The sequence below is a fragment of the Otolemur garnettii genome, unplaced genomic scaffold (genome assembly GCF_000181295.1).
Source record: "Otolemur garnettii isolate 467f Iridium unplaced genomic scaffold, OtoGar3 scaffold00016, whole genome shotgun sequence".
Classification (NCBI taxonomy): domain Eukaryota; kingdom Metazoa; phylum Chordata; class Mammalia; order Primates; family Galagidae; genus Otolemur; species Otolemur garnettii.
In genome coordinates this window covers 11,811,917-11,830,813 of record NW_003852411.1, presented here as the reverse complement: position 1 = coordinate 11,830,813, position 18,897 = coordinate 11,811,917, and the positions used below count along the sequence as shown (strand labels likewise).

At 44.0% G+C, this 18,897-nt stretch overlaps 1 protein-coding gene across 1 annotated transcript in view; it reads right to left on the bottom strand.

Annotated features, from left to right (window-relative positions):
- NLRP4 (NLR family pyrin domain containing 4) overlaps positions 1-18,897 on the bottom strand; it is a 26,896-nt gene that overhangs the window by 691 nt on the left and 7,308 nt on the right. Inside the window, exons 5-8 of the mRNA XM_003785803.1 lie at positions 13,776-13,943; positions 12,605-12,775; positions 11,335-11,505; positions 9,089-9,204 (exon numbers count right to left, since the gene is read on the bottom strand). Coding sequence (XP_003785851.1) covers positions 9,089-9,204; positions 11,335-11,505; positions 12,605-12,775; positions 13,776-13,943 — 626 coding nt within the window. The remainder of the gene's footprint in view (positions 1-9,088; positions 9,205-11,334; positions 11,506-12,604; positions 12,776-13,775; positions 13,944-18,897) is intronic.

Genomic DNA, 18,897 nt, shown 5'->3' with positions numbered 1-18,897 from the left:
GTCCCAGCTACTTGGGAGGTTGAGGCAGGAGACTTGCTTGAGCCCAGGAGTTGGAGATTGCTGCCATGGCACTCTACCCAGGGAGATAGCTTGAGGCTCTGTGTCAAAAAAAAAAAGAATCTTTAGCCGGGCATTGTGACGGCCGCCTGTAGTCCCAGCTACTCCAGAGGCTGAGGCAAGAGAATTGCCTAAGCCCAGGAGTTGGAGATTGCTGTGAACTGTGTGACGCCACAGCACTCTACCCAGAGCGATAAAGTGAGACTCTGTTTCTTACAAAAAAAAAAAAAAAAAAATCTTATCTGATTATTCAGTTAATCAAGTCTCTTTTTGTTGTAAAAAGAGAGAAACAATCAGACTGGCTTAAGCCAAAACAAACTTATGAGGACATGTAACTGAACATTCCAGAGGTAACTTCACACCATGTGTCTGAAGCTCCAAAAATGTTCTCAGAATTTGGTTTTCTTGTCTCCATCTCTTGTCTCTGCTCTCCTCTGTCTTGGGTCCTTTCACAGAGGAGCTGTACCCTGTGGTGGCCATGTGGCTGCCTGTAGCTCTAGACTTACACCCTGTCTTCTCACAAACCATAGTTATTTCTGGAAAGAACTTGCATCTTGTCTGAAAGTTCTTATGATGAAAGTCCTAGAATTGGTTCTAACTGCTTTTGATGATCTTGGCTTGGGCTATATCCCTGGCAGGAACGGAGTCACCCTCAGTGAAGCCACATAAACTCAGAGAAGGAACCAGCAATTGCCTCTGGAGAGTCTGGGAGCATTTACTAGAGAAAGGGCAAGCAATCACTGGAAAAACAAAAATAATCAACCTCTGGTACACATATTATTTGGAAAAATAAATAAAAATAATAACCCATAATTTTCCCCATCTAAATGCAACTATTGTTCGCATTTTGGCAAATTTATTTCCATTATTTTTCCTATGTATTTTTGACAGAATTGCAATTATAATCTACTTCAAATTTTTCTCCTGGATTGTCTCTTTTAACATCCCATCACTGGCATGTTCATGACTCTCTATAATTTTCCTAACCATAATTTTAATGGCTACGTGTAAATGAACTATAATTTACTCCCATAGACACCAAGGTTGCTTCCTTTTCTTTAAAAGCTATAAATAAATCTATGATAAACATCATCATGCATACAGCTTCTTTTCTATCGCTTAGATGATTTCTTTAGAATTTTCCAAAAGTTGAAATACTGGATCAGAATGTACATACAGTTATGACTTTTTCTAAATTTTGCCCATTTGCCAAAAAGGATTGTGCTTATTCATTAGGCTATCACACTATGTAAGTAGTGATCGTATCTAAAATGTTATGTCAAAGAAAGTAGCAGATTTCTCTGAAAGGGATAAAAAATGCTGCTGAAGAGGATTTTTAACCTTTGATTCTATTATCAAGTTTATAGACATCAGTCATATTGTACTGCTCAGTCACGCAGTTGCACATTCGTTCTTTCTTTGGAAAATTAAGTCAATCACACCAGATCAAAAATTAATAGGACGTTATTTTAAAAGTAATATCAATGACATGGTATGGGAGTGTAAATTTTAGCCATTCTCATTTCACTAATACCTTCTGCACCATATAGCTAATTAGGCACCTGAGAAAAAATGACCCACAAGGACATGTGTCCCAATGTTGTTTGTAATAACAAAACGGAGACATGTTTCCTGAGCTTTGGATGCCTATCTCTACCCATTGGCTAGACATCTTGTCTGGATGTTTCAAGGTATCTAAAATGTATGTCCTAATTGGAAATTATGGCAGGGCTTAAACACATGCCTAGCATGTAGAAAATGCTCAGGTGAAAGAATAAATATTTTCCAGAAAATCCACTTCACTGTCTCCAATCCATCATGATAAATGATTTTTCATCTACCCAGTTACGCAAACCAGAAACCATGATCCTTCCTTCTTACTCTCCCTTTTATTTTACTTACTCACTTGATTCCACTTTCCTACTCTCCAAATCATTCCCACTGCCGTAGTCTACTCCATTATCATCTCTCACCCGGATTACTACCACGGCTTCTTCCCTGGCCTTCCTTTACCCTCCTAACATAACGAGCCCTCTAAAATCTAGAGCCAATTACAGCACTGTTGAGCTCAGAATCCCACAAGGACTCATCATGCACAGGGCAAAATTGGATACTATTTGCGTGGTGACAGGAGACATTCCCAATGTCCATATCTAGGAAAAGGGCCACTCAGCACACCCGAGTGTCTACACTGAGGACAGGCTGAAGTGTGGTGCTGGCTGCAAACTTTCCCTGTCTCAAACCAATATCCAAAATCCAGACTATGTGCACAGTGGATCACTCTTTTTTGAAGAAGAGATTCTCTGTCAATCCCCAGGGCCCAGGTTCTGGTCTTTCTCGTGTCCACCTCCCAGTGGTGGCTGACAGAGGAGAGACAGGGGAACTCAGGGCACACATCACATGGTAGAACTTCTCAGTACACTTTTGCTGATTCTGTCTGAGATGCCACCTTTCAACCCTCCTCCAGTCATCACAAATGGCAACAAATTTGTTGGCTGTGTCCACATTCCAGGTCACATCTACTGTGGAGAGGGAGTCAGCAGGTCAGCAAGCAGAGGCCACACAGGCCTCCTCCCTCCTCCTACAGCGGCCTGGTAGTGGCATCCACTTGAGCTCCTATAGCTCTGCCCATCCCCTGTACCACAGTCTGTCCTCGAACCCCCGACTAAGACAAAATAACCTAAATGTTTCACAGCAACAAGTGCTTTTTACCCCTGGTAGAAATTGTAGTTATTTTAGGGGGGGGTGTTGATAAAAGATTTTTCTCATCCTTCCTGACTGAGGTCCACAAATAAAGTTAGAGACCACGACTTTCTTGCTCTCACATATGGCATAGGATATCTCTGTATGTGCAAAGACTCTATAAAAATAGGAACAAAGAATAAGGATTTTGAATGAGAAAGATTGTGCCTAGAATTATTGGGAAATATGGAAAGATTTTAAAACTGTTTACAAACTCCCTCCTTATTTCCTGGTGTTGATGAGACTTTCCTATTTTAGGGTGGTTTTTTTTGTTTTGTTTTGTTTTTTGTTTTTGTCCTAGAGTAACAACCAAATGAGAGATCATGCTAGGAGTCCTGAGCACAGGTGGCTCACCTCTTTTAAGGTCAAGATGCAGGACAGATTTCCCTGGACGTGTAGAGGGATGTCTTTAGATCCTGAGACAACTTTGACTGAGAATTTGCCTGAGGAATCCTATGATGAGTGAGAGATCTTAGAGATGAGTAGTTAGCTCAGTACTCCAAGATGACCAGCTCCCCCATCAGGGTAGGAGCACAAGGCTGCTTGTCCTAAAATGACCATGTGGGTGGAGCCAACAGGGCCCTCAGGAAGGATGAGCAGCAGAAATGGCAACTGAGTGCATAGCTGGGGAACCATACTGCTTTTGCATCTCTAAATTCCTGCGACAGACAACTGGCTCTTGATGGCTAACCCAGGCTTTATTCTGTGTTTTGACACATACAGAATTGGGACATGGGAAATAGTAGCACAAGGTCTGTGGCAGTGGTCCCAGATCACACAGGTTCCTATATATTCTGGCGAGTGAGGCATAGTAATGCTAATCACATAGTACTTGAGGAACCCAAAATTTGATGGCCACACCTCACACTAGAAATGAGTATAACTAATACCACTAAGTAAAAAAAACGATGTCGAGGAAACATGCCAGACTGTCCCACAAAAAGCAAAAGGAAAGACAAGACTGCGCTCAGTGGGTCACACCTGTCATCCTACCACGCTGGGAGGCCAAGGCAGGTGGATTGCTTGAGCTCAGGAATTTGAAACCAGCTTGAGCTGGAAATCCCTTCTCTATTAAAAAAAAAAAAAAAAAAGAAAGAAAGAAAGAAAAGAAAAGAAAAATTAGCCAGGGCTCGCAGCATACACCTGTAGTCCCAGCTACTTTGAAGGCTAAGGCAACAGGATCGTTTGAGGCCAAGAGAATGAGGTTGCTGTGAGCTATGACTCCACAGCACTTTATCCAGGGGACAGAGTAAGACTATGTCTCAGGAAAAATTTAAAAAGGAAAGACAAAAGGGGGGAAGAAGCTGATAGAAAATAGAAACCAAGTCGCAGCTGTGATTTTCAATAGTGACAACTAAAACTCCAAGTAACAAATCTAGAGATGGCAGCTCTGACCACTGTCCAGTGAGAAGCCTATCAATGCTCATCCATCCTATCAGTAAAATGTACCGAGGGTCAACTCTATAAAGAAAACCTGCAGGGACGGAAGAGGCAGTAATTCACTGCGTCTTCTATAAAATAAAACCTTAGGCAGCAACACGAGAGAAATAAAGATACAAAATTATCTAACTAAAGGCATGCTTCACATTTCAAGTCTCTTGTCATCATTTATGAAATAAAATATCAACCCGCCTTGGAGGAATATTTACTTAGACCCATAGTAAGTTATGAGCCACTGTGTGTCAGGAATTAGTGCACTATTAACATTATTGATTAAACCAATTAAGCTCTATTAGCACAATTGATCTGAGTATTCACATTCAGATGAACTTTGTGGACTCTTTACATAATTCTAAAGAGAGATTTCTTCCTTTTTTTTTTTTTTTAAGACAGAGCCTCAAGCTGTCGCCCTGGGTAGAGTGCCGTCACATTGCAGCTCACAGCAACCTCCAACTCCTGGGCTCAAGTGAGTCTCCTGCCTCAGCCTCCCAAGTAGCTGGGACTACAGGCACCCGCCACAACGCCTGGCTATTTTTTGGTTGCAGCCGTCATTGTTGTTTGACGGGCCCGGGCTGGATTTGAACCCACCAGCTCAGGTGTATGTGGCTGGCGCCTTAGCGCTTGAGCCACAGGCACTGAGCCTCTTCCTTTTTTTTGAGACAGAGTCTCACTATGTCACCCTCAGTAGAGTGCCGTAGCATCACAGCTCACAGCAACCTCAAACACTTGAGCTCAAGCGATTCTCTTGCCTCAGCCTCCCAAGTAGCTGGGACTACAGGTGCCCACCACAACACCTGGCTATTATTGGTTGCAGTTGTTACTGTTTTTGAGCTGACCTGGGTAGCTGACCTGGGTAGAACCTGCCAGCCTCAGTGTGTGTGGCCAGTGCTCTACCCACTGAGCTGTATGGGTGCTGAGCCAAGAGATGAGATTTCTTTTAAATAATTCCACTGGCCACAAGAGTGAGACCCACCAACACAGCAACAATGTCACACTGAGTTTCCCAGGTCATTGTGGGTTTCACATGGGAGAGGGGTGCTCAGATGATGATAACTGAGTGGAGTCACTGTCGCTGTTGTGGATGCTGTCTGCTAAATTTAGTATTTTAGTCATGACAGTCTGGTCTGCACTTCGAGAGGTGAACCCAGGCTTTGAGGGGTCCTAAAGATCAATAGTAAGGGGCAAGCAGTGGGAAAACATGAACCCGGAGCCCCTGAGGCATGCATCAGCCATGATGAGGTGGGTCTTTTGTGGTGCTGGCTGGGGGTATGGACGTGCTGTACTCTCTGGTGGTATCTCTGCAGGAAAGACATCATGGAGCCATGGGGCTGCCCACGTGGCCAATGAGCAGGGCCTCAGGAACTGCCACAGGAAGACTAGACCTGCAGTGCACAGAATGGGCAGAGCCAATGGCCTTATGTGTTGGTATCATTTGTGTTCCAGGGACCACTGAGTGTCACAGGAATATAGATATTCCACATGGAACTAAATGGCCAGCAGGTGCACAGGCAGGACCCATGGCTGAGAGGGCTCCTAAAGATGCGTGAGGAACCCATAGGTCCTCATGACACAAGTGGAGGACAACATGGTGCTGAGAGCCACCAGGTGGATATAATAAACCGGTTCTCTCCCTAGAGTGGACAAGGGCTTTTGCAGAATAAAGGTCACTACTGAGTGGGGGAGCTCAATGGAGAGGATCGGTGAGTTGGCCACAGCCAGGTGGGTGAGAGTTGAGTGTGGCCCTAATCCTAAGGCCGGTCAGGATTGGAGAGACATTATGGAGGAACATAAGGACACTGGCCAGAGTCCCGACCACGACCAAGAGAGGAAAGATGGTTTTCAGAGCCACTTCCCCTGGGGTTGTGAGGCTACCGTACTGAGAAGGCATGGCAGGGACTGCAGAGCCAGCTGAGCTGGTGATGACGGCACCATGGTTGGGTTCTCACGTTAGAAAAGTATTCCAGCCTTTTTCTCCTTGAAAAAGGAGACATTGACATATTCCACAGAACAGACTCACCCTGGAGAATAAAGCCTGTCTCCAATTCCACATTTTACCGTTATTTTGTAATTACTTCTATTCTCATGCCACCGAAACCTGTAATTCAGGAACCACGTGAGTCTCATTCCTCAGTGAGGTGACATGAGAAGCATTAACTGAACCTGCGCCTTCTACATGTGTAGGGAGGGGACGGGGATAAGCACGCAGAGCTGCGTATTGACAGTTCGTCACCTTCCTGGGCATCATATTAATATCTGCATTAAAGAAAATGTGGAAAAGTCAACAATCATGCTGAAATCATAAGATCATCCAATTCCCAGTGAGACAATCGTCACCTCTTCAGAACTCGACACTTTACTGGAGTGACTGGACATAGACATTGTTTCTAAATCCTCAGCTCTCTGGAGGCACAAGAGGACTCTAAAGTGTTCTCAAGTATTAAATTCAGAATGTGAGAATGTGCCCAGTGACCAAAAATGATGTCATTAATAACTGGACAGGCTTGGCACTGTAGCTCAGTGGCTAGGGTGCCAGCCACATACACCGGAGCTGGTAGGTTCAAATCCAGCCCAGGCCTGCCAAACAACTACAACCAAAAAATAGCCAGGCATTGTGGCAGGCACCTGTAGTCCCAGCTACTTGGGGGTCTGAGGCAAGAGATCCCTTAAGCCTGAGAGTATGAGGTTGCTGTGAGCTGTGACGTGACAGCACTCTACTGCAACGGCCCTCTACAGAGGGCACCATAGTGAGACTGTCTCAAAAAAATAAAAATAAATAAGCCAAGCAGAGAAACAAACCACTGGTGATCTCATTTACAGTAAGATCTACAAAAGTTGAACTCCTAGAAGAAGCAGGTATAATGCGGTCACCAAAGGCTGGAGGGAATGGAAGATGAGGATCATAAGACACAGGGCTTTAGTTAAACAGGAGGAATGAGTTCATGAGCTCTACTGCACATCACGGTGACTGTCATTCATATACTGTGTATTTTTAAATTGCTGAAATTTTAGCACCACGAAAAATAAGGTATGCATATGCTAATTAGCTTGATTTCCATGTTTTCCATTCCACAATGTATACATATATTAAAACTTGTATACCAAAAAAGAAATGCTTTTGCTTTTATCAACACACACGCATACATGTATGTATCTTGGGGGTTTTTTTGCAGTTTTTGGCAGGGGCCGGATTTGAACTCACCACGTCTGGTATACGGGGCTGACACCCTACTCACTGAGCCACAGGTACCGCCTACATGTATATAACTTGCTAAACAAATCATTCTGCAAGTTCTCCCACTGTTTACCCATGTTGGTATACACACAAATATTCTTCTGGAGTTTTTTCATTTTGTTAGTGTTGATATACACATACATATGCATGTGTTTATATATAAATATCATGGATAGACTAAGTGAAAACAACTTGCAGAATAGTATAGCTAGTGTGACATCTTTTATGTGATTAAAAAAAATCCCAATGCTATGTTGTTGAAAGATATAGTCAAGTGTTAATACTATGTAAAAACATATGGATGATACTGGAAAGTATCTATGAATCTCATAATAGAGTAATGTGGGGGGATTAGAGAGAGGGGTATGAGGACAGGTTTGGGGGTAAAAAAGGATCTTTGCCTTTATCTGTAGTATTAGGGGGAATGGACAGGTTGTACATTTCTAAATTTTAACAATGTACTTCTAAAGTTCTTCCATCAGGCAAGAGGAAGAGCTCGAGTTGGAGCCTTGGTAGGACTAACAAAGGCTGCCATGTTGGACCAGCCTTCCCAGTGCTCCCCCAGAAGCCAGGATCCTTGCAAGTCAACACACAGGGAGGACCACGGTTCCTTCTGTCCACACTCTTGCACCAGCCAGTCACCAGTAATACGTTCTGTTTTAAGATTATCCAAAGTGTGTTTTAAGATATAAGACTACAAATTAGCACAACCTCTGTGGAAAACAGTATGGTGACTCTTCAAAAAACTAAAAGTAGACCTGCCATGCTCTCCAGCAATCCCACTACTGGGTATCTACCCACAGCAGAAGTCATTTTATCAAAGACACATGCACCCATGTGTTCATCACAGCACAGTTCACGATTACTAAGATGTGGAACCAACCCAAGTGCCCATCAATTCATGAGTGGATAAAAAAAAATGTAGGATATGTATATATTTAAATACATGCACACACGTATGATGTGTCCACAAACCAGGGAGCACTACTCAGCTACAAAAATAGGAATAAAATAATGTCTTTCACAGCAACTTGGGTGGAACTGGAGACCATCATCCTAAGTGAACTATCTCAGGAATGGAAAAACAAACACCAGATGTTCTCACTAATGATTGGGAGCTAAGTGATGGGGACACACAGGCACAAAGATAAAAGCACACTGGAGATTAAGAAGAGGGGAGGTTTGGAAGTGGGTAAGGGATTAAAAACTTACCTGTTGGGCCCAATGAACATGACCATGGGGACAGGCTGAAAGCTGGGACATCAGTGTTATTGCAATGTATCCATGCAAAAAAAAATTTGTACCCCTTAATATTCTGAAATAAAAAAGGGGATAAAAAGATGTAATACTTTATTGAGTGTTTATAATGTCTTTGGGAGATGGAATAGAAATTTTACCACAAAGCTCTTTCAGTGGCTTATGCAAGGCCAAAGAGCAGATAAAAATATACATTTCATGAAACACATCTGAATGGGGTCCCCGGAAGATCACATCTCGGAGTATCAAAGGTTTGTAATGTGTGGATACAGGGTGGCGTGAGTAAAAGCCCTGATTCCAGGCCTGCGCAGGTGACCCCGAGTCAGAATGAGTCCAGGTTCCCTGAAATCAGGGAACTACCGCTGTGGTCCCGTCTCGGCTTCACTAAATGCCTATGAACTGTCAAGTGCGGATTTCTCTCTTCCACGGCTGTCAGAAGCATCTGGGTTTCCTCATCAACTCTAGTTTTTGGCAGCCTGGTAAAATATAAAAAAAAGGAGGGGGAGCCCTATGTTTAATTCACGTTTTCTGCATCTCATCTTCCTCCATTATCTCCTCCCAGGACAAATCTAGGAGACCATGGTGTTGCCTCCAAAGGAAAGGGCATATCCCCCACTTGCAGTGATGTGCTAATACATGTTTATGCATAGATCTAAAAAAAACCCAAAACCTTGGTTTTGAGCCTTGCCCTTTTGCCCATTTCTGTGGTGTAAATTCTCTAATCCAATCACGGCCAGTTTCAAGCTGCCAACTTGCTGTGACTACAAACCACGTTATGAAGAGGTGCACACAAAGGGACCTCACCAGCTTGTGGGTGCCGCGTCTAACATGTTACTGGACCGAATACATGTCTAGAATTAGTAACAGAAAACACCACTTCGACATAAACATTAGGGATTGGAATGTGCAGGGGAAAAGGCTGAAGCTGTTTTTACTTGAAAAGATAAAGTTTGAAGAGGTTTCGTTATCCGAGTGCCTGGTCCTGGCCCTCTGCTTAGGCGTCTATGTGAATATCTCGTTAAGCTTTCACCCCTTATGGGACACTGTTTTGTCCTGATTTGTGGTGAAGATGTTGAGGATAAGCTGTGTTAAAGAACTGGCCCAATGTCACAAAACTAGACAGTGGTATGGGCAGGGTGTGGATCACAGAAATTCAGTTTCAGAGTCCCCACACTGATCCATCACACTACATCGTCACTTTGAATCAGACAACAGGTTCAAGGATTACCATGTCCGGGCTCTTCTGTGGATTCAGCATCCCCAGTCTCTGTTTCCTATCTGTTTATTCGCAACTGTCCATTTTTGTAGATGGCACACCTTTGGGAAGCCATGAGTGATTGGAGGCAGGGCAGGACAAGATGTAAACTCACATACTTGGTTTCATCATATTTTTCATACAGTTTGATGTATATTTTCACAATTACTGTGTGAAATAATCACCTCTATTTTGTACACAGAAGACTGATCATTGGAGAGGGCAAATGCCTTGCCCAGGGTTACAGGACTAAATATGGAAAAGCTAGAATTGAAACACAGGCCTCTGGCAGAAAATAACAAGGCAGTGCGAGTATTTCCACGGCTTCAAACTCTGGCACTACCTGTTCTGAACTTTTCCCAAAATTTAAAATGAGAAAGAAATAGTGCCAAGTCTCCAACATTTTTAGATGAAGATTTATAAGAATGGACTTTAAGGAAACAAACCTCTGCCTTTGTAAGAGGGAAAATAAGTGAATGTTCTTTAGTGCTGGAGTTATAGTAATTTTAACCCAACATCTTCTCTTTCCTAGAAGTGAAAGAGAAGCCTGATCACTGCCTGTGATTGCCTTGATCTCAGATTGCTTTGAAAAACAGGTAGGGCAAAATGAATGAGAGGGATAAGTGCTTAGCATTATATAGTTACCTAATACAATGTAGAATTATAATATACATGACTAATATCATATTAATAATTATAAATATAAAACCATGCTTATAAATGAACATAAGTTATATATTTTTATACTGCAAAACAAGATATCACTTATCATTTATATTTACAAATATATTTACAAATGTAAATTACATTTATAAATATAAGAATAACTTATATTTACAAATTTAAGTATTTGCGGTTATTTTTATTTTTTTGAGACAGAGTCCTACTTTATTGCCCTCGGTAGAGTTTCATGGCGTCACATGGAGCTCACAGCAACCTCCAACTCCTTGCCTCTGCCTCCCAAGTAGCTAGGACTACAGGTGCCTGCCACAACGCCTGGCTGTTTTTTTGTTGCAGTTTGGTGAGGGCTGGGTTCAAACCTGCCACCCTCAGTTTATGGGGCCAGCGCCCTACCCACTGAGCCACAGGTGCCGCCCCAAATGTAAGTATTTATGAATGATAATTTACATTATAACAGTACCAAATGCCACATTTACTGGGCACTCCCCATTCCCTAGGCACTGTGGAGAGTGAGGGCTTTATAGCCACTATCTCTAACCAATACACTGACCCCAAGATAGGGAACATGATTTGTGTTTTAATGCAACATGATTAGTTTGCAAGAGTTGTGCAATCCTTTCTTAGACCCCAGCACTCTCCCCACCACTAGGAAGAAGGGACCCCAGCTCACCCAAGAAACCACAGGGGACACGCTGTGTATTTCAGGGCCTCACAGAGCACAGCCACTCCTCTGTGGTCCAAGGTGTTCAGGGTCAGGTCCAGCACCCGTAGGGTCCTACTGTTGGTGAGAGCGGAATAGAGGTCCCTGCAGCAGGCACTGGTCAACCCACAATCCTTCAACCTGCAATGAAAAGACAGACAATGGGAAGCAGCCCCACCCTCAGGTGGAGGTGGGACGTGAGAGAGACACATAGATAGCCAAGGCTCACCCCGTCACCTCTGAGCACGGGGTCTTACCATCCAGTGTGTATAGCATCAGATTATTCCTTATGGCCCCCACTGTCCATTCTTCTCTGTAGCCACACTCATGACAATGTGACTGGACAGCCTATTCCACTCAGTCATTAAAGTCTACTCCCCAGGCCTGGAATCTGGACCACCCCTGAACTTTGCCTCAGATACTAACACAGAGTAAGACCATGTCAGTTCTGAGCCTGCATCTCAGATGCCATCTAAGCTTCTTGATCTCTAGAACTCTTGAGCTGCTGTTATGGGCTGAATTGTGCCCCCTTCCCCATTCATATGTTGAAATTCTAAGCCCCAAGTGTGACTACATTTGAAGATGGGGGTCTTTACAATTAAGTTACAATGAGGACATTAGGACGCTTCCCCACCCTGTGTGACTGGTGTCCTTATAAGAGGAGGGATTGGACATGTATATACACGCACAAAAGAAAATACCAGGAGATGAGAGACAGTGGTCTGCAAGCCCAGGGAAGAGACCTGGAACACATCCTCCCTTCCCTCTCAGCCCTGCCAACACCTTGAACTTGGACTTTCAGCATTCAGAACTGTGAGACGGTGAGTTTATGTGTAAGCCAGCCTTCTGTAATACTTTGTTAGGGCAGCCCCAGCAAAACTGATGCAGGTGCCACATCAGCGAGCCCAGACAATGAGATATAGTCCAGTCACACCTGTCATCCCTAGGGGACAGCCAGCCAGCCTACCTCCACACCAGACTGGCCAGTCCCCCGGGTAACCACAGCTTCCTGAGAATGGCCGGCCAAGCTCAGTGATGCCAAGCTCTGTGATGCCTGGTCCTGAGCAGCAGCGGTAAGAGCTCACTGTCTGCAACCAATCTAAGACCCACAGGCTCATTACACAACAACAGCTAACTGCTCTGTTATCTCTGGGGCAGTGTTTTTCTTTCTCTCTCTGCCCATCACTTCTTTTCCTTTTGCTATTCATGAAGACAGAACCACAGCCGTGGCAATACCCACCCAAGAATCTCCAGGTGGCAGTTGGGATGCGTCAGAGCGTCACACAGCACCTTCACACCCACGTCTCCTATCTTGTTGAGCCCAATCTGCAGACTTGTCAGCTTTTGATTGCTGGTAAGAACTGAGGCAAGGTCTTGACAGCCCGCAGCAGTGAAAGAACAATTGGCCAAACTGTAAAAGAATAGTCATGAAACGCGTATGTCATTTGATAATCAGGAAAGGAAAGATGCCAGAACAGGACAGTCTTCCTCATCACCATGGATAGGTACCATTGGCCCCCCACAACCATGGATTCAACTCACCACAGGTCAAAAATACTCAGGAACGCCATGACGGAACAACGAAAGGTGATACAAATTAATCACAGGACACGACAGCTTTTTACATGACATTTATATTGTATTCGGTATTATAAGTAACATAGAGATAATTTTTTTTTGAGACAGTCTCACTCTGTCACCATAGGCAGAGTGCCATGGCATCAAAGCTCACAGCAACCTAGAACTCTTGAGCTCCAGCTATCCTCTTGCCTCAGCCTCCCGAGTAGCTGGGACTATAGGTTCCTGCCCCAACACGTGGTTAGTTTTAGGGATGGAGGTCTCACTCCTGCTCAGGGTGGTCTGGAACTCCTGAGCTCAAGTGATCTGCCTGCCTCGGCCTTCCAGAGTGCTGGGATTACAGGCGCAATCCACGCACACAGCCCCTAGAAATAACTTAAAGGATATAGGGGATATTTGTAGGTTACATGCAAACACTGTACCATTTTATAAAGGACTTGAGGATCCAAGGAACCAATCCTCTTTGGACCCAAGAGACAACTACAATTGTCCTGCATCATTTGTTGAAGGCCTGTCCTTTCCCTGTGCCTTCTGTGATACGACCATCCCTCAGCCCCACATCATAATTATTCTTCCTCTTGGTCCTTTGTGTACACTGTACTGGGGACCACTCACAGAACATTACACCTGTGACCCATAAGTCAAGACCCAGGCTCATTCACCTGGACGTCTCTACAAGGGAACAGGTCATATGTTTTTGACCTTCACCTTTTCAGGCCCAGACACTGTGGTCTTCCTTCCTCAGATTCTCTGCCTTCACTGCAATACAAGGCCTTGAAAACACCTGGTTAGTTGGTGGCTTGAAGTTCAATGGAAAGCTGGAAGACACCTACCCCAGTGACTGGAGGCAGCAGTCTGGGTGTCTCAGGGCTGCACAGAGAACTTTCAGTCCTTTGTTGTATAGGCTGCTTGTGCTGAGGTCCAGAGAGCACAGGCTTTTTTTACTAAGAACTGCATGGAGTAAGTCCCAGGAAGGATTCCTGAGAAAGCAGCCAGACAACCTGTGGGGACAAAGGCAGAAAGTGGTACAGGTGAGGGGGAAACAACATCTCAGGGAGCTCCGCTGAACCTCAGGTGAAAGGTGATACTTCTCTATTGCACATGTGACATCCTCAAGCAAGACTGTGAACTTTTCTGGCTTCTCTAAAAATATCTCCCTGTCATTTCTTCTTACACGATAGAATATTAGAAAATATCATATGAAAGACGAATCACAACTATAGCCCAGGATGAAGGAGGGAAGGGGACGGGGATGGGAAAGGAAGGGTGTGGTTTGGTAGAGGGAGGGTTAAGGGTGGGACCACACCTATGGAGCATATTGCAAGGGTACAAGTCAAATCTATCAAGTGCAGAACACAAATGTCTTAACAGTGTGATTAAATGAGGCAAAAACTATGTTAAAAAAGAAAAAAAAGACTGCAGCTAGAGAATATTTTTTAGAAAGTCTAAAGAGGGTATCAGTGGGACAACTGGTAACATTTAAATAAGATCTCTCTATGTATGTATTACTTAATCGTATTGTATTAGTGTTAATTTTCTGATTTTGAAAATTGTACTATGATTATGTAAGAAAATGTCCTCCTGTAAAACCCCTAATCCTGAACATTAATATACACATTTTAAAGAATATTAGAAAATAAAACAAAGTAATGCCGATGGAAAAAAAATATGGAAAGAAGTATGGAGAATCCTCAAAGAACTCAAATTAGACCTCCCATTTGATCCTACAATCCCATTATAATAATCTATAGCATCTACCCAGAAGAAAAAAACTCATTTTATCATGAGGATATTTATACTTGATTGTTTATTACAGCTCAATTCACAATCGCCAAGGTGTGGAAACAATCAAAATGCCCATCAGCCCAGGAATGGACTAAGAAACTGTGGTATCTGTGTACCTTCAAATACTGTTCAGCCATAAAAAGGATGGAGGCTTTATGTCTTGTGCGTTAACCCGGATGGAATTGAAACACATTCTTCTTAGTAAAGTATCACAAGATTGGAAAAACAAGAATCCAATGTGCTCAATACTAATATGAAGCCAGTAGACGGTCTAATACATGCCACATAAGAGAAAAACTCAATTCAAGTTGGGGGGAGGGGAGCGGTGTGCTCCCATCTAAAGGACACAATGTAAAGGTGCATGGCACACCTCCTAGGGGCAGGACACAGCTACATCAGGGACATTACCTAACAAATGCACACATTGTAACCTAGTTTACTCTCACATTAATCTGAAATTTTAAAAAAAAATAGTATATATAGCATAGCTATTGTTTTATTACTTAGTTTTCATTGTTTTAGGTGGGAGGTTAAGTCAGGCCCCTGTTCCTCCATTACAGCTTGAAGTTGAAATACTCCAACTTTTTTTCTTTTTTGAGACAGTCTCACTATGTCACCTTCCATAGAATGCTGTGGCGTCACAGCTCACAGCAACCTCAAACTCTTGGGCTTCTGTGATTCTTTTGCTTCAGCCTCCCAGTAGCCGGGACTGCCACAACGCCTGGCTATTTTTTTTTGTTTGTAGTTGTCATTATTGTTCAGCAAGCCCAGGTTGGGTTTGAACCTGCCAGCCCCGGTGTATGTGGCCAAGCCCCAACCACTGGTCTATGGGTGCTGAGCCCAACTTTCTTCAATTATTTGTTGAACACACTTATTTCATATGGTTCAAATTTCAAAAAAATCCAAAGGCATAAAGAGGAAAGAATCTCCCTCTTACATTCTTCTTCCAGGTTAATTCTTACATTTCTTCCAAGGATATTTGTGTACAAAAAAAATCCCAAGGCTCAGCGCCTGTGGCTCAAGCAGCTAAGGTGCCAGCCACATACACCTAAGGTGGAGGGTTCGAATCCAGCCCGGGCCCGCCAAACAACAATGGCTGCAACCAAAAAATAGCCGGGCGTTGTGGGGGGTACCTGTGGTCCCAGCTACTTGGGAAGCTGAGACAGGAGACTCGCTTGAGCCCAGGAGTTGGAGGTTGCTGTGAGCAGTGAAGCCATGGCACTCTACCCAGGGGGACAGCTTGAGGCTCTGTCTCAAAAAAAAAAAAAAAAAAAAAGACACTTGCACTCAAAGATTTATAGCAGCACAATCCACAAATTGCAAGAATGTGGGAAACAACCCAAATGTCCATCAATACATGAGTGGATTAATAAAATGTGATATTTGTATGCCACAGAGTACTACTCAACCATAAAAAAAATGGTATTGCTCAAAACTTAAGTGAAACAGTTTACTCTATATTAAGAAGAAAAAAAAATCCCGAATATAGACTTGGCGCCTGTGGCTCAAGCAGCTAAGGCACCAGCTAAGGCACCAGCCACCATACATCTGAGCTGGCGGGTTCGAATCCAGCCCGGGCTGCCAAAGAACAATGACAGCTGCAACCAAAAAAACATAGCCAGGCGTCATGGCAGATGCCTGTAGTCCCAGCAGGATTTGGGAAGCAGAGGCAAGAGAATTGCTTAAGCCCTGGAGTTTGAGGTTGCTGTGAGCTGTGATGCCACAACACTCTACCCTACCCACGGTGACAGCTTGAGGCTCTGTCTCAAAAAAAAAAACAAAAAACCCAAATATAAACAAATGTAAATATTTACTCTCCTGTCCTTTCTCTGCCTTTGCAGAAGCACTGGCACAAATAGGAGATATTAGAACTGCATTCGAAGGGAGTCAACTCATCCCACAACACATGGACTCATCAGGCTTCCTTCTGTGTCCTGTGGACCCTACACACACTTCTTGGCTAGTTTATCCCCCATCCTATGACTGCAAGAGAAGCACATTCCGACTAAGTGAGGGCAAGAGGTGGTGTGGGGCCCAGGGCCTGTGGTTCAAGGGGCTAAGGCACCAGCCACATACACCGGAGCTGGTGGGTTCGAATCCAGCCCGGGCCTGCCAAACAACAATGACAACTACAACCAAAAGATAGCCAGGCAGACCACCTGTAGTCCCAGGTACTTGGGAGGCTGAGGCAAGAGAACCACTTAAGCCCAGGAGTTGGAGGTTCTTGTGAGCTGTGATGCCATGGCACTCTACTAAGGGTGATAAAATAAAACTGTCTCTTTAAAAAAAAGATCCATAAGACCTTTAAGACAGGATCCTTTTTAAAATTTCAGATTAATGAGAGTACAAATGATTAGGTTATACTGTTTGTGTTTGTTAGCTAAGGTCCCTGATGTAGTTGTGTCCTGCACCCAAGAGGTGTGCCGTGTACCCTTATATCAAGCCTATTAGGTGTGAGCACAACAATCCTCCTCCCTCATTCCCCCTCCCCCCAACTTGAATTGAATTGAGTTTTTCTGTTGTGTGGGCGTGTATTAGATCATCTACTGGCTTCATATTAGTTTTTTTTTTTTCTTTTTTTTTTTTTGAGACAGAGCCTCAAACTGTCCCCCTGGGTAGAGTGCCATGGCATTACAGCTCACAGCAACCTCCAACTCCTGGGCTCAAGCGAATCTCTTGCCTCCGCCTCCCAAGTAGCTGAGACCACAGGTGCCCGCCACAACGCCTGGCTATTTTTTGGTTGCAGCTGTCATTGTTGTTTGGCGGGCCCGGGCTGGGGATTCGAACCCGCCACCTTAGGTGTACATGGCTGGCGCCTTAGCCGGTTGAGCTATAGGAGCCGAGCCGCTTCATATTAGTATTGAGTACATTGGCTAGTTACTTTCCATTCTTGTGATACTTTACTAAGAAGAACGTGTTTCAATTCCATCCAGGTTAATACGAAAGATATAAAGCCTCCATCCTTTTTATGGCTGAACAGTATTCCATGGTACACAGTTACCACAGTTTATTAGTCCATTCCTGGGTTGATGGGTACTTGAGTTGTTTCCTCATCGTGTAAATAGGGAAACTGAGCTGCAATTAACAATCTAGCACACACACACAAATACAAGAACAATCTAGGATAACACAGGATATTTTCTCTCCTCTGTTTACAGAGGAGCAAATTGAATCTGAGATTAAATACCTTGCTCAAGAATGCAGATGACACACAAAAAAACAAACACCTCGTGTTCTCACTCACAGTGGGAGCTAAAAAAATTCACACACAGGCTAAGAGCTGGAGGTGTTGAAAGGTGGGAGCGTGGCAGGGTTGAGATGATGGTGAGAAATGACGTAACGGGCACGATGTGTGTTATGCAGGTGATGGATCCCCTAAAAAGCCCTGACTTCACCACTATGCGTCTTGTACATGAAACAAAATTACAAAAGGCCAAAAGACATAAGTTTGTAAGTGGTGAATCCTGGACTAAAGACTAAACTCATGCCCTTTTGACTCTTAAGCTTTATGTATTAAAACCTCACCCATCTGCCCCTCCCCTTTAGTGGGCAGAGAGAGGGAAGGAAGAAGGGGGGTGGGAGAAGGAAAAACAGAGAGAGGGAAGAAGGAGGGGGGTGGAGGTCTCGGTGTGTGACACATCTCGGTGTGTGACACATCTTTTGGGGACAAGACACAATTATAAATGCGATCAGTGTAACCTGGTTTCTTGTACCTTCTACGAACCCTCAACAATAAAAAAAAAAAAAATCTGGGGCAACACCTGTGGCTCAGTGGGTAGGGCACTGGCCCTATATACCAAGGGAGGCAGGTTCAAACCTGGCCCCTGCCAAACAGCAACAAAAAAAACCGGACGTTTTGGCAGGCACCTGTAGTCCCAGCTACTCGGGAGGCGAGGCAACAGATCACCTAAGCCCAGGAATTGGAGGTTGCTGTGAGCTATGACACCACAGCATTCTACCAAGGGCAATAAAGTAAGACTCTGTCTCTTAAAGAAAAAAATTTTTTTCCAACATTAGTAATTTAGAAAAAGCAAATTGGCTCGGCGCCTGTGGTTCAAGTGGCTAAGACGCCAGCCACATACACCTAAGGTGGCGGGTTTGAATCCAGCCCGGCCTGCCAAACAACAATGATGGCTGCAACCAAAAAAATAGCCGGGCGTTGTGGCAGGC